The sequence below is a fragment of the Dipodomys spectabilis genome, unplaced genomic scaffold (assembly GCF_019054845.1).
Source record: "Dipodomys spectabilis isolate Male_0828 unplaced genomic scaffold, ASM1905484v1 ptg000079l, whole genome shotgun sequence".
In the NCBI taxonomy this organism is placed as follows: domain Eukaryota; kingdom Metazoa; phylum Chordata; class Mammalia; order Rodentia; family Heteromyidae; genus Dipodomys; species Dipodomys spectabilis.
The window spans coordinates 1,223,283-1,238,481 of NW_024870756.1; the positions used below are offsets into that span (position 1 = coordinate 1,223,283).

At 41.5% G+C, this 15,199-nt stretch overlaps 1 protein-coding gene across 4 annotated transcripts in view; it reads right to left on the bottom strand.

Annotated features, from left to right (window-relative positions):
• Window positions 1–11,239: 11,239 nt before the first annotated feature.
• Window positions 11,240–15,199, bottom strand: part of Aak1 (AP2 associated kinase 1) — a 175,211-nt gene continuing 171,251 nt past the window's right edge. For all 4 annotated transcript variants that reach the window (XM_042683071.1, XM_042683068.1, XM_042683070.1 and 1 more), the window contains one exon: window positions 11,240–12,371. In XM_042683071.1, coding sequence (XP_042539005.1) covers window positions 11,242–12,371 — 1,130 coding nt within the window. In that variant the 3' untranslated portion in view covers window positions 11,240–11,241. The remainder of the gene's footprint in view (window positions 12,372–15,199) is intronic.

Below are 15,199 nucleotides of genomic sequence, written 5' to 3' on the forward strand. Positions count from 1 at the left end.
ATGACATTGCCCCATTTGTTAGGAAATGGAAAGACTTGGAAAACATAAAGTGCCCAAAGAAACATAGGCTGCGTGGTTTCCTTTTAATCTACAAGTAACCCCAATGGAGAGTACAAGACAAAACATTACAGCTTAAACCTGAGCCAGGTGCAGAGTAATTTGACTGGTTATTTTCTTGGAATGGGGTAAGGGGTTGGAGGGATGACGTCCTCAGAAGTGAAAGGCCCCTCCCATCCCTTCCTGTCAAAAGTGCAAGCTGGAGGCCTGCCTGGTCTCTGCTGCTGTTAGTCTCCCCCATCGCTTTCTACACTACCTCTTCCCAAGCACAGCCACACCCACATTCAAGGTGGGTGGACTTAAGCTTCATTTCCTTAGGTGGAAAGATTTTAACTGTGTAAGATTTCTTTCCTCGTTTAAAAATGTCTACATCAATGTGGGCTCATAGATACTGCTCCACCACTTCTACTTCTTTTTTCCTTCCTCCTCCTCTCCCTTTCTACCTCCCCCCTCCTCTTGAACTCAGGGCTAGGTTTGGAGTTTTTGTGCTCAAGGCCAGCGCTCTACCACTTGAGCCATAGCTCCACTTCCAGCTTATGTGTGTGTGTGTGGTTAGAGAGTCTCCTATCTCCAACACACACACACACACACACACACACACACACACACACACACACACACACACACATCCTCAGATGTCTGCCTCCTAAGTAATTAAGCAGGTGTGAGGCACCAACACTTAGCTCTTTTTTTTTAGTCCAGTCGTGGGGCCTGAACTCTGGGCCTGGGCGCTGTCCCTCAGCTCTTCAGCTCAAGGCTAGCACTCTATCACTTGAGCCACAGCGCCACTTCCGGCTTTTTTCTTTTTGCTTATGTGGTGCTGAGGAATCGAACCCAGGGCCTCAGGCATGCAAGGCAAGCGCTCTACCACTGAGCCACCAGCCCTGCTCTTCTTTTTTTTTTAATGGCAGTTATGGGGCTTGAACTTGAGTCCTCCTGCTTGCTTGCTTGGTTTGTTTGCTCTGCTGGCACTCTACCACTTGAGCCACATCTTTAGTGGAGCATTTAGCTTAATTGCATATTGTTTTTCTGACTTTTCAGCTCTAGCCAACTTCTAACCTTGATCCTCTGGATCTCAGCCTCCTCAGTATTACAGACACAAACCACTGGTGCCTTGCACATATTTATGTTACATTTGGCATTATAATCCCATGGCATTTGATCACTCAAGTCATTCTGACACTGACTTTGGTTTTTCTTTTAGGTTGGCTTTTGTGTCCTGTGACATTTAACTTTTTAAAGAAATTTTTGAGGGCTAGGCTTGTAGCCCCAAGAATCTGTGTTCAAACCATTCTCCTGATGTTTCCTGCTGTAGTCCAATGCTTTGTCATTGGAGACCTGGAACTTTTGGAGAATGGTGTTTAGAAACCAAGAACTGGGTGTTAGGGGTGCTCTTGTCCATTTGCTTTTCATTCTCTCTATTCCTTCACCTTCACTGGTTCCTTTTTTACAGTGTTCTCTTTTACTGGTAAACCCATAAAACATGTTCCAATGATTTCTTCATTGAAGACTTACTTCTTCCTCCATGTCCCTCACTGTCAAGCTCCCTCATCTTTTCTTTCCAAACTCTATGACATTTTCTATGAATTTCAAAGTTTTGGGGAATTGATAAAGTCTCAACACTATATGCAATGTAAAATATATGCAAATATTTTAATAAGTAAAGCCCAATTTGTTAATGGGTGGAACACAATGGTATCACTATAGCTGGAAAATCAAATAGAAATCCAGTATGTTTCCTACTGCTACTGTAGTAAATTGCCACATCATTTAGTCGCTTAAATCCAGTTCTTTCTATAGTTTGGTCAAGAATCTGAAGTCATTTTCACTGAGCTAAGACATCAACAGGTCAGGCTGGGAAGGTGGCTCAGTGGTAGAATGCTTGCCTTGCATGCATGAGGTCCTGGGTTTGATTCCTCAGCATCACATAAGCAGAAAAAGCTGGAAGTGGCGCTGTGGTTCAAGTGGTAAAGTGCTAGCCTTGAGCTGAAATGCTGAGGGACAGTGCCCAGGCCCAGAGTTTAGGCCCCACAACCGACCTCCCCCGCAAAAAATCAACAGGTCTATTTTTAACAAATTATCTTTAAGTAGTTGTACAGGAGTTTCCACTTAACAAAGCAGTTTATGCATACAATGCATCTTGATCATTGTTACACAACATTATTCCCACACATTCACCCCTTCCCTTTATTGAATTCTGCAGTCTATACATTGACTTCTTGACTGCATTCTCCTCTCCTTTCCCCTTGGCCTCACCCCGTTTCCTGGTGTTAACTGTGGGGCTTTGACTTTGCCTCAAATGGTATAATTTCTTAGAAACACAAAGTCACCATCTAGTTCTTTCTATAGGCTGAGAGGGAAGGATGTTTCCTTGTCTTTCAGCTTCTAGGTGACTGTATATTTCTTGCCTCATTCCTTCCTCTGCATCATGCATGCCTATTACAGTGACACACACCTGTAGTTCTAGCTACTGGGAAGGCTGAGGCTGGAAGATCCCTTAAGTTTATGTGTTCAGGGACAGGCTGAGTTACGTAGCAAGACCAGGTCTCAAAACAAAATCCTCACTGCAGCATCTAATATTTGTTTCTTTCATCACAGCGGCAATGCCTTCCCTAACATCGTTCTTAGGTAGTCTCAAGTTTCTCTAAAGAGTGAAACAAAGCACGTGCTTGGTAATCAAATTTTCCTGCCCATGTGGGCTGGGAAGGTGGCCCAGTGGTAGAGTGCTTGTCTCACATGCTTGAGGCCCTGGTTCGATTCCTCAGCACCACATAAGCAGAAAAAGTCAGAAGTGGCACTGTGGCTCAAGTGGTAGAGCGCTGGCCTTGAGCTGAAGAGCTCAGTGACGGTGCCCAGGCCCCGAGTTCAAGCCCCACAATTGACAAAAAAAAATTTCCTACCCTCAGACAGGAAGAAACTTAGAAGATGTTAGAATCACCCTCTCTGGTTTTGGGTGAGGCCCGGTCGTGGGGCCTGAACTCTGGGCCTGGGAGCTGTCCCTCAGCTCTTCAGCTCAAGGCTAGCCCTCTACCACTTGAACCACAGCGCCACTTCCGGCTTTTTTCTTTTTGCTTATGTGGTGCTGAGGAATCGAACCCAGGGCCTCAGGCATGCAAGGCAAGTGCTCTACCACTGAGCCACCTTCCCAGCCACCCCCCCTCTGGTTTTGGGAATTTCATTACTTAGTTGGTCTTCTTATCACATTATTATCACTGTATAGAGGGGAATGTGTGGACCCCATTTGGACGTGTGGACTAACCTTCTGTAACAGCAAGTTGAGGAACTGCTCAGTGTCCCTCAACAAAAGCTAACATGCAAACCTGAGCCCAAATCTTGCCCTCCCTACATAAGGAATGATGAGCTCAAGATATGTAAAAGGAAAGGTGAAAAGGGGCTTTGTCTCTTCAAGGGAGCAGCTTTAAACCATTTACTCATGGCTTTTCCTGGTTCTTCTCATTTGGCTCTTAATTTGGAGCAATATAAAGGAACTTCCTTCCTGGTTGATGTTTTATGAACCAGTCTTTGAGGGAAAAGGTGACTCACACAAGTATAAAAGTGAGTTCTGTCCCACGCCTTGGCAGGTTTAGTGGAATCTGAAAGGGCTCCCCACACAGCAGCTACAGTCATAGAAAAGGAAATTTGCACTTTTGGTTAATGCTACCTCAAAACAGGAAAAGTACGAAAACTCCATATTGTAGAAAAAGAAGGGACCTATCTTTAGATTTTAAATTCTCAGAAAAGCAGGCAAGTTTGGGTTAACCTGTGCAAGTTATATTACACCAGAACTCTTTGAATTCCTGAATCTTGTGTGTACTGTTACTGAGGCTTTATAGTCTAGGCACTCTCTCTTAGCATTTTTGCTCAAGGCTGGTGTTCTACCACTGGAGCCACAGCTTCACTTCTGGCTTTTTTCTTCTGGGTTGTGGGTCTTGAACTCTGGGCCTGGGCACTGTCCCTGAGCTCCTCAGGTCAAGGCAAGTTCTCTACCACTTGAGCTACAACACCACCAATTTCCTGGTGGTTTATTGGAGATTAGAGTCTAAACCAACTTTCCTGCCTGGGCTGGCTTTGAACCACGATCCTCAGATCTCAGCCCCCTGAGTAACTAGGATTACAGGCATTAACCACCGGTGCCTGGCAACTTCTGGCTTTTTGGTGATAAACTGAACATAAGTCTCCAGTTTCCTGCCCCAAGATGGCTTCAAACCTCAATTCTCAGCCTCCTGAGTAGCCAGGATTACAGATGTGAAGCTCCTCTGGCATCCCTGCACCTTTTAGCCGTGGCTCTGTGAACTCAGCATATTGTCAGCTCTCCCTGAATCCTGTTCATTTAAGATAAGCTTATTAAAGTTCAGTCAAATGTTTTTTTTCTGTGGGGGAGGAGGTAGGCAGGAAGTTCTCCCTTCGTGCAGAGTTCCAAAATTCTTCCTTAAAATGTATCACAAGGCTTTGTACTAACATACTAAGGTATTTATGTTTCCCTTGGATCTTAGGACAAAGATAAAACACAATATATGTCACTTAATTCAGTCCATTTAATAAAGTATATAGGAGTTTACAACAATTATTCATAAAAACTATCAGATACTTAGATCACACCAAGAGTTCAATAACATAAATCCAATAGTCTGCAAATAAGAGGTATTGCAAAAACTGTTCAGATTGACTTTATGGTCTTTCCTTTCCTTTCTCTTGTTAACAGCCCTTGAGATTGTTCACATATTCTTTTCCTGAGGCCAGATGACCTCCACAATCCAGGGAGTGGGGTAGACCTTCTTCCGTCAACTCCAAATATTGACAGTGGAGAGTTCACCTTTTCTTCATGGAATGAGTAAAGTCCTTGGCCATATTATTCTGTTCCTATCATACTCAACATTCCCTCACAGGAGCATCTTGCAGGCCTTGTAGTGTCCAGTCACTGCTGCTCTCTCAATGCATGCATAAGTCTTTATGACCAGCCCCCATCGGCCTTACTTTGGACTGACTTCCTTGGGAAGGAGGCTCAAGCAATGAATGTCCAATCTCTCCAAACTGTTGAGAACAACTCCAGTTCCAATTTAAGAGGTATTGGCAAAAGGACCTGAATTTACTCATGTCACACACCTATGATAGTTTCTTAATATTCTGTGGATGCCTTTATTAAGAGGGTTGAGTTAATACCATGGAAGAAAACATAAGGGTGTCTATGTGTGCATACATGGACACAAACACACAGGACCACACACTCCATTCACACGAATAAAACTTTCATTTCTGAATGAAAAGGCAGCACTATTTCCCTTTACCCTCAAACTCAAGGTGCTGAGGATTCAATCGAAGGCCTTATGGATGCTAAACATGTCTCTATCACTGAGCTCTTAGCCTTAGTGAGTGCTACTTTAAATGATGTTGGTATAAACCATTTCTACAATTCCTTGACTAAAGGAATCTAAGATCTTTTAGCATGTGCATATGGTTCTACTACAATGGTGTGTAAGTAACACTGACTTGATTTCAAGAATAGTATCAACTTAAAACTGCCACACATACTTAGGAGACTGCTGTGATCAAGTTTAGACTAAATTTATGGAACTATAAGTTATGGGAGTATTTGACTAAGCCATGTGTAGTTAATAGCCATTTTCAGTTTGCTAGAGTTCCTACACACATTTTCTTGGCCCTAAATTCGAGAGTGCCCAGGCCTAGATCAAGGTTGAGAGCTGCCTTTAGGTTGTATCTCAAGAATAAAGCTGGGTCCTACCAACCATCTATAATTAGTTTCTTCAAGTCCAAAAGAAATGGGAAAGGTGAAGCATTTTATTGTTATTTGGGAGATTGTCAAGGCTGAGTTAAACTTAAGAATAAACTTTCTAGTAACAGGGGAGACAACAAAAGATCAGCACGATGATTCAACCATACTTCTTCCCATCCATTTACTGCACTGTTCAAAACAGGGAACTGCTGAGTAAGGAAACTGGGAACAAAAATGAAAAAGGTGAGCTAGGAAGACTTTAAGGGACAGAAGGAAAACAATTTCCAAACAGATACTTTTTTATTTTTAAACATTTTGAAAATCCTCCTTGAGTGAACTTTGCATTAACAAGTTTTCAAGTGTTCTGGTGGTTAAAACATAGCAACACAAGTATTAACTGACAAAGGTAATGGACAAACTAAGAATTCAAATCACATGATTCCACTTGAAAATCTTCAGTATTTTAGGCAAGGACTAGCACTAGAATGCAGGATTGTGAACATCAACTAAGCATTCCTGCCTTCTACAGTCCCTTCTCCACTTTTCCAGGGTCCCACGTTCCATAGAAATCACTGGGAATCCAAACTGATAGATGACTTGAGATGTGCTTTTCAATTTCTATCCTAAAGACAGTAGAAACTAGCATCTATTTGTTTCTATTTTCTTTTTTTAGGGACTCAAATGATTGTATTTGAAGTTGTATACTTCCTGCTTAGGAGAGCATTGTATCTCATCCCTCTCAACTTCCTATAATAAAGTTTCCTATTTGATGAATGCATACACATTACATATTTGATTATTTTTCTTTATGGAAGAAAAATACAGAATGTCTCATTAGATTATTTTGGTGACTATACTATACTCAAACCTGCTACTTTCTTTAAACATCGGCGAAATGTCTACCAAGTAGTTGAAAAGACCAATGTGCACATATTCTATAAAGTACTAAATATAGGGGGCCCCTAAGAGATCAATATTTTCCTGTATGTTTAGAGATTTTTTTGTTGCCAGATGTAGACACAACATGGGCTAGTAAACATATACACACCAGCCTGAGATTTTCAACTTATCAGTAAGTGACTTCACTAGATTCCCTTAGGTACTGCCAGAATTTAATTTTGTTCATCTCATTTTCCTTCCTTTTTCTCCCTCTTCAGTAGTGGGGCTTGAAACTGGGGCTTTGCACGTTATGCATGCCCTATACCATTCATCAGCCTCGGAAGATAGGGTCTCACAAATTGTCTAGGACAGACTTGAACTCCTCCTGGGATTACATTTGAGCCCCCACACTTGGCTCCGTTTCTAATCGAACTAAACATTTGGAGCCAAAAGACTGTATGTCAGCTAACAGGCATTATTTTTTTTCTCTTTCTTTTTTTGTGCTTGGGATCAATCCCAGAGGCTCACACATGATAGGTAAGCATTCTATCACTGAGTTCCACCCCCAGCCCAGCACATTCTTTGAGTTCATCAATACATGTTGTAGCACAATGCTTTGTCTAAATATATTCTGGCTCATTGCTTTGCACTGGAAGGTCAAAAAAATCCATTATTTCCTATTTCTTATCAAATGTGTAAAGCAAATTAACACATACTACAAACTAACACAAGACAGTATCTTACTTGCCATGTATATTACTTTTCCTCTTTAATATTAATTTGTTACAGTATAGTTTTCATTACTAACTCTATAGCACCTCAGTACTTCTAATTCCCTTAAAATGAAGATGTCTAGATTCCCAAACTCAGAATGATTTCTCACAAGGACACTTAATCTTTGGTTGGTTTTGGGTTTTGTTTTTGTTTTTTTGTCAGTCATGGGGCCTGAACTCTGGGCTGGGCACTGTCCCTTAGCTCTTCAGCTCAAGGCTAGCGCTCTATCATTTGAGCCACAGTGCCACTTCTGGCCTTTTCTGCTTATGTGGTGTGGAGGAATCGAACCCAGGGCCTTGTGCATGCAAGGCAAGCACTCTACCACTAAGCCACCTTCCCAGCCCCAAGACACTTAATCTTTAAATGACACACTTACTCTACATGACCTGAAGACAAACACTGACAGGACAAAAACAAAACAAAAACTTTACCATAGCACTGGTCTTCAAAATTTGACAATCATACCTAATAATTAATGTAATCCACAAACCAAAATTTCTTCTTGTATTACTTTAAAAAAAAGGAATTTGCATTGGTTGAATTCCTATTTAAAGATGGCATATAGTTTCTACCCATGGTATGTCTCCAGTAAAGATTTAAAAAAGGAGAGGGAGTTAAGGTTAATAGCTCCATGCTTCACAAATGATCCATAAAACAAAATCATAACTTCATTCTGACTTGCACCTTGATAATTTAAATAGTTATTTGATTAGGACATTAAATAAGCAAAGGGAGAACATTTTGTAGGCCTGTTGCTGAAGTAACCCTAAACACAAAGGGCTTAGAATCATCTCTTCTTATTTCTCTTCTGGAGACAAGGTCTTACTAGGTATCCCAGATGGCCTGGAACTGGCCATGTTCCCCAGGCTGACCTCAAATCTGCAGTCCTCTTGCTTCAGCCTCCCAAGTGTTGGGTTACAGGCATCCACCACCACGTGAGATAATCTCCCAGTTTTAAGTTTCTCTTCTAAAGAGATGGGTGTCTCTGTTTTGCCTACTTTGACCCTAAAATCCTGGGTTCAAGCTATTCTCCTTCCTCAGCCTTCCAAGTAACTTGGTGGTTCGGAAGCAGACACTTTTCCACATGTGCTCCACACTTTTTTCTTTTTTTGAGATAAGAGCTCTCTCTCCAACTCCAGGCTGGCCAGGACTATCATCATCCAGCTTGAATTTCTTTCTATAGTTGGAATGACAGGTATGTACCATCATGAGGAAAAATTCTCTGAATGAAAATTTAGTATCCACCACAGTAAAAGTCAGGTTTCTGGTATGGTTGAGACCTCAATTGGAAAAACCACTGTTGTATAATTGACAGAGTGTCAATTATTTAAGTTCATCTTTTAACCTGGACATTTGAAATAAGTGAACAGTAAGAAAAAAATTGAAAAGTTACTGTTCTTACTTCATCATGAAGATCCACACATTTTTTTAGTGCTGAAAATTGAACCCAGGGCCTTATACATGCTAAGCATGTGCCCTACAACCAAGTTACACTTCTCTTGCATTAGAGCTTAGCATTTAGGGTCAATTCTCAATGAATTTTCAATCATTCTGTGTGTATGTGGCTGGGGTGGGGGTGTGCTTATACTCAGGGTCTGAGTACAAGTTGTCCCTTATCTTTTTTGTTTAAGACTAGCGCTCTACCATTTGACCTATGATTTTATTTGTAGCTTTTTGCTGCTTAGTTGGAGTAGGAGTAGCAGTCTTTTCTGCACAGGCCAGCTTTAAACTGTGATCCTTAGATCTCAGCCTCCTGAATAGGTAGGATTACAGGTGTGAACCACTGGCACCTGGCTTTCCAGTCGTTCTTAAATCACTACCCTGATTTGGTACACAGTCTCTCAACTTCCCCAGCTAGAAGAGAAATCCCTGACATCTACAAGTGGCAGGCAGCTGTCAAGTTTGATACTGATGCAGCCTACCTTCATTTCATAGAATTTTCTCCACAGAAATCTTCCTGTGGAGATCTAGCATTTATTTTAAGGCACTAAACATAAAGTGTAATGAAAAAATTAGTAATCAATCACACCTTTCTAGAAATAAAAGACACTCTGTCTGCTTTAACATAAAGAAATTAAAATAATTTTTAATGGCTAGCTAAGCTCTTTTTCATCCTCCCAGACAAATTCCTGTGCCTTAGATTCATATTTTCTCAAGGCAGAGAGAAATATGAAAAGGATTCGGAAAAACAAACAAGCAAATGTAGCTGGAAGCCAAGTCTCATGATTAATGAATTTCATAAGGATAGTACTGAGTTAATGTATCCAGGGAACAGTAACAAAGTGCTTTTTATCCCCTAGTCCTGTAGCTTGAACTCAGGGCCTGGCAGCTGTCCCTGAGCTTTTGTGCTCAAGGCTAGTGCTCTATCACTTGAGCTACAGCTGCAGTTCTGGCTTTTTTTGGGTAGTTTTAGTGGAGATAAGAATCTCACTACTTTCGTGCCCAGGCTGGCTTCGAACCACGATTCTCATCTCAGCCTACTGAACAGCTAGTATTACAGGTGTGAGCCAATGGCACCTAGCTTCTTTCCATTGTTTTAAGAGGAAAACATGTAAGGACAATTTTTAATGATACTACATAAATAGAATTTGTTAACAGCAAAGAAAAACTTTGAGGAAAATAAATCCATTATGTAACTTGTTTCAGCAGAATTTTCCTCATACCTTCGAATGAATTCAATCTTGTCTTGAGGGGGAAAAAACCCAGCAAAACCCAACATCAATAAAAGCAGGGTTCAAGTTAATTAAATCAGCAGGCAAATGCCAGTAAATGAGTGATTTGATAGTGGAGGTAGGTATGGGGGTAAGATTTACCTAAAGGAAAAATATTTCCTGCACACGTGTGCACACACACACATATCCATGCATGTCCATGCACCACATATAACTGAATATCTAAGTTTAAATAGTATGGATGTGGAGAAGGCCCTATCCACCTGACTATGTATGCCTATATAAAAGAGACTTGACACACTATATACCATAGTCACTCTTGCAGAAGGGCCAGCATGGCTTGCACACAGACCTAGGAACAGATCCACAGCCACCTTCAAGAAATGCTGGTTCTATAGGAATGAGTAGTAGCTGCAGAATTATACTTCCTAATGTGCAAGATTTTTTTTTGTCGGTTATGGGGCCTGAACTCTGGGGCTTGGGCGCTGTCCCTAAGTTCTTCAGCTCAAGGCTATCACTCTACCACTTGAGCCACAGCTCCACTTCTGGCTTTTTCTGCTTATGTGGTGCAGAGGAATTGAACCCAGCCCTCATGCATGCAAGGCAAGCAGTCTACTACTGAGCCATCTTCTCAGTCCTGTAGGATTTTTTATATTGCTCTTCTTTTTAGAAATCTCCCCATTCCAAGAGTATTTAATTGGGCCCTGGAAAGATTAACTAACTCTTCAAATAGCTATGACTCAGAACAGGAGCTTCAGGAATTAAAACTAGCAATACTATGATCCTTGGAAATTAGGGGTAGAATATTCCTGGATTAAAATTTTCTGGGTGGAGGGAAGAAGGAAAAAAAACAAAACAAAAACAAAACCAACAATGAAGAGTTCTGGGGAGAGGTGGAAGGTGGTCCAGAAATCAAATACTAACAAAAATAAACAAGCATAACTTAAAAGGGCTTCAGGTAAGTGTCACTGAAACTGAGTTTGCTGACTTGAAGAGACTGCTTGGATGCAGGAGACTGAATCAGAGTAACTGATAGTATTACTTCTTGAGAAGGCTCAGCTAGGAGTGGTGTGGTGGGTACTGATGGGGTGGGGTGAGTGGCGTCAGGCCTCAGGCTCCATACTGTTCCTAAGGTTTCTGCTTGCCTGCTTTAGAAGGAAAGGGTGCTAACGCAAAAGGATCAGAAGCGGGCAGCTCCATAGTCCTGGAGGAAAGGGATGTGATGGAAACAGAGCCAGCTATTGACTGCTTATTGGTTTGAGAGACAATTTTGTAGGCAGCAATGGGCTGAGCTTCTGGACTTGGCTCGTCGTCTGGGCTATAGTGACGAGAATATTTGGATAAAGATTGGGGTCGGAATGGTTTGCCAGCCACAGGGCTTGAGACAGCTTCTTTGTGGGGTTGAGGTCCTTTGTTTCTGTCATTTGGATGGCTCCCCGATTCCACGGAGGATCCTCTGGGAGAAATGCTGTCAAGATGGTCTGCTGCTTGCACAGGATGGGAAGGGAGGTTAGATTGTTGCACAAAACTAGCTATGGAATACTGAGCTTGGACAGTGGTGTATACTGCTCTATCAAGACTTGAGAGAAGAGGAACATCACCTGTCTGACTGAGGAGACCTGCAGGGACAGGCAGCTCCTGGGAGGAGGCCTGAACAGCTGGTAACTCCTCCATGCTTTTCTTCTTGGTAAAAGGAGCTCTTAAGAACACGTCCACCTCCTCTGGCTGGGAAGAAGCCACATTGCCTTTGGAGACAAATGGCGCTTTGGAGAAAATGTCCATGTCATCAGTTGGAATCCTTGAGCTCCTGAAGGGAGCTGTGGCAAAAACATCTGGCTCATTGTGAACATCGGTGGTTGACTGTGTGAGGGGCTGAAACTGATTCTTTCTTCCACCTTGTGCCACTCTGCCTTGCTCAGTAGAGACTTCAGATGGAGTAAAGGGAATGGCTCCTCCCAGCTTTCCCTGGGGAGGCCTACAGCTCTCATCTTCCTCTTCAGACTCCAGGAGGAGAGGTCGAGACCCACTGCAGTCCAGCATGTCTCCCTCCAGGTCAGTCCCTTCCTCTTCACTGCTGTGGAAAGAGCTGTTGCTTGAAGGACCATCTCGGGCCAAGTAGTCAGATTCTAAGTTGTTCTGAGTCTTTGCACCAGGTACGCTGGAGGGGTCTGGATACAGGGGAAGGCCTTTAATGCCCGTTGATTCTTTAAAGTGCTCTACAGTAATTACAGGGCAGGGATTAGGCTCTCTCTGGAGACCTGGAAAAGCACAAAATGCAGAATTAATGTGCAGGTCAGTTCAACTCTTTGGGAACATTTAATGGTCAACCCATGGCAGAAACATTGTGGGACCAAATAATAAATGTTGAAAATGGAAAAGGAAAAAAAAAAAGTCAAGCAAGGAAATTGCACACAGACTGGAACACAACCAATCACCACCTCACAATTTTAGAACATGATAGGCACATGTGCAGGAAAGGAGATGAAGATGTTAGGCACACAGACATTCAGCATAACTATGCAATGCTCCTACTGGTGGGGTCAGCCACGGACACCTGCTCTACCTGGCACCGGCTCACAATGGAATGAAAACAAACCCAGTCACTCATCTCCACATATACCATGACAGTTTTGGATTATGTAGAAACAATGTCTGAGGATGAACTCAATTCATTATCTTGGCATGTGGCCATTTACTCCACAGCTGAGGATCAGACCCTCTGAAAAGAAGCAGAGCATGGCTGCTGGATAAATGCAAATTTATTTGATGATTTACATCACAAGCACTATTCACACAGCACAGAGTGCCCAAATGCAAATACTGAAGGTACTTTTGAAAGGAAGCATACAGAATCAAATCATAGTAAATAAAATCACCTTCAGCTGGAGTTAGCCTGGAATTTTGTTTTCAGTCTTCTCAGCAAAAATCTCCTTTGCTTAAATGAATCCATCATTACGTTCTTTAAGCAGGAGTAAAATGCATGGGTAATTAGGAAAGTATTAGCAAACTCCAATATATGTCTACAGCTATCTAGGTAGAGGTGCCTCAGGGTACTCTGGCTTTTAAAATCAAAGAAACAATTATCAGAATGCAAGAGAGCTTACCTTCCAAGAAATATTAGCAGGTTAGAAGTATGTCATTGGGCACATGTTAGCAAGAGGGTAGGAAAAAGGCATATGTAACTAAGCAAGAAGAATCCAAGAAAGGGCAGTTGAGGGGAAATGTATCATTTAATCATGGGCTCAATAAAGAGATACCACTGTAGTTTCCCAACCCACCAGGTTAAAAATATTAGGGACAAGGATTTGGACCTCTGTACAGATGGAATTTAAGCATCCCTCTCCCACCCACATGGGCCCTCTTCCCTCCTGGGTAAACTATTAGCTTGTAGAAATTTCTGCTAAATATAGTATCCCCTGCTCTTGAATTAAACACACGAGAACACAGGACAAGAGGCATCAAAATCAGTTTATTGGGAAACCAGTCATTTAGAGAGACATTACATTGTAAAGAGAAAGTAGAGGGATCTAAACATCTTAATAAAAAATATTGTGTTTTTCTGAATACTCCTTTTTGCAATTTTTTTAACAGTTCTGACTTTAAAATAGTTTTCAAAAAGAACAAGTGGGTTTGTTTTTAACTCATTTAAATTTTCCTTTCTCATGGTTTGAATGCATTCAAGTGGATTCCAAATTCAAATTTTAAGCCATATTCTGTAATATTGCCAAACAGCTTTCAGAATAGTATTTGAAGGATGAAATTTTGAGATAATAAAACTTTTCTTGCATTACAACTATAACAAAACTATGAATTTAAGTATTAGGAAAGCATCAGTCCACTGAGAGGAAATAAATGGAACACTTTTTCCTTTGCAATATGTATGGATGCAATTTCTTAGGCTAAAATACTGATATTATACTACAGTAGGTCTCAATGAGACTCAGATGATAATTTGGGGGTGAAGGGAAGATCAATTGAAATGGGAGCAAAAGTTTTCCAAAATAAAATTCACCAAGTCCTAGATAGGTAGAAGAGGATAGCAACAGTATGATAAAGTTTTCAGTTGCCAAAATTAGGGCACAATTTCTCATCTTCTCAAACTATCTTGAATGTTGATGCTATACTAGTTTTTGAAGAAAAGCAAATGTCTTTTAGAACAAAACAAACTTGGAAAATTTAGCCAAAACAGGGGCTAATTCTGGCATTATATGGGTTAGTAACAATAACAAACACTACTTTGAATGGAGTCAGTGCACTTGAGAATTTAAGTTAAGCTTAGTCAAACCCACATTAGTACATACAGGGACTGCCAGAAAGCAGTAGCTATCTATTATCTATTCACTCAGAAGATTTTTAGATGTCTGCAATGCTAGATTACATTTGTATTTGTGTGTATGTGTGTGTGTGTGTGTGTGTGTGAGTGCCAATACTCAGGGTCTCAAACTCCTGTTTGGCTTTCCCCCCTCATGGCTGGTGTTCAACCACTTGAGCTATGCCTTCAGTTTTGGCATTTTGCTGGAGATATGGGTCTCCTTGGGTTGGTCTGTACCAGGTGGCTTTGAACTGAATCCTCAGATCTTAGCCTCCTGAGTAGCTGAGATTATAGGTGTGAGGTACTGGCCCTCCGCCACAATGCTAATTTACATTTTGAGAGCTGTGAAGAACCAGGGAAAGAGTGTGTATGTGTGTGTGTGTGTGTGTCCATCCATCCAATACACAGAATTAGACAGGTAGGAAGAACATGCCTAACCCACCATAATTATTTCTGTCAAAAAGTAGCCTTTTGGTCTGGAACCCAGGTAGAAAATTCTTCAACTCACATATTCTGTAACCTTCATAATGAGTAATGGGCTAAGCCACATTTAAAATTAGCAACAATGTTTAAAAAACATCATAATCTCTAGACTTCTGTTCTTTAAAGAAGTACCACAGCCATTCCCCACTTCTCTTTCAGCATTAACTTGCCTTGATAGGCTGAAAAGTATATTCAGTAGATTTTTCTGAGGCAGCCAAGTCTCTCAACCTTCCCATTCTTTTTGGAGGTCCTGAGTAACTGAGCTTTTGCAGCTCTCCAGGCCTATTACTC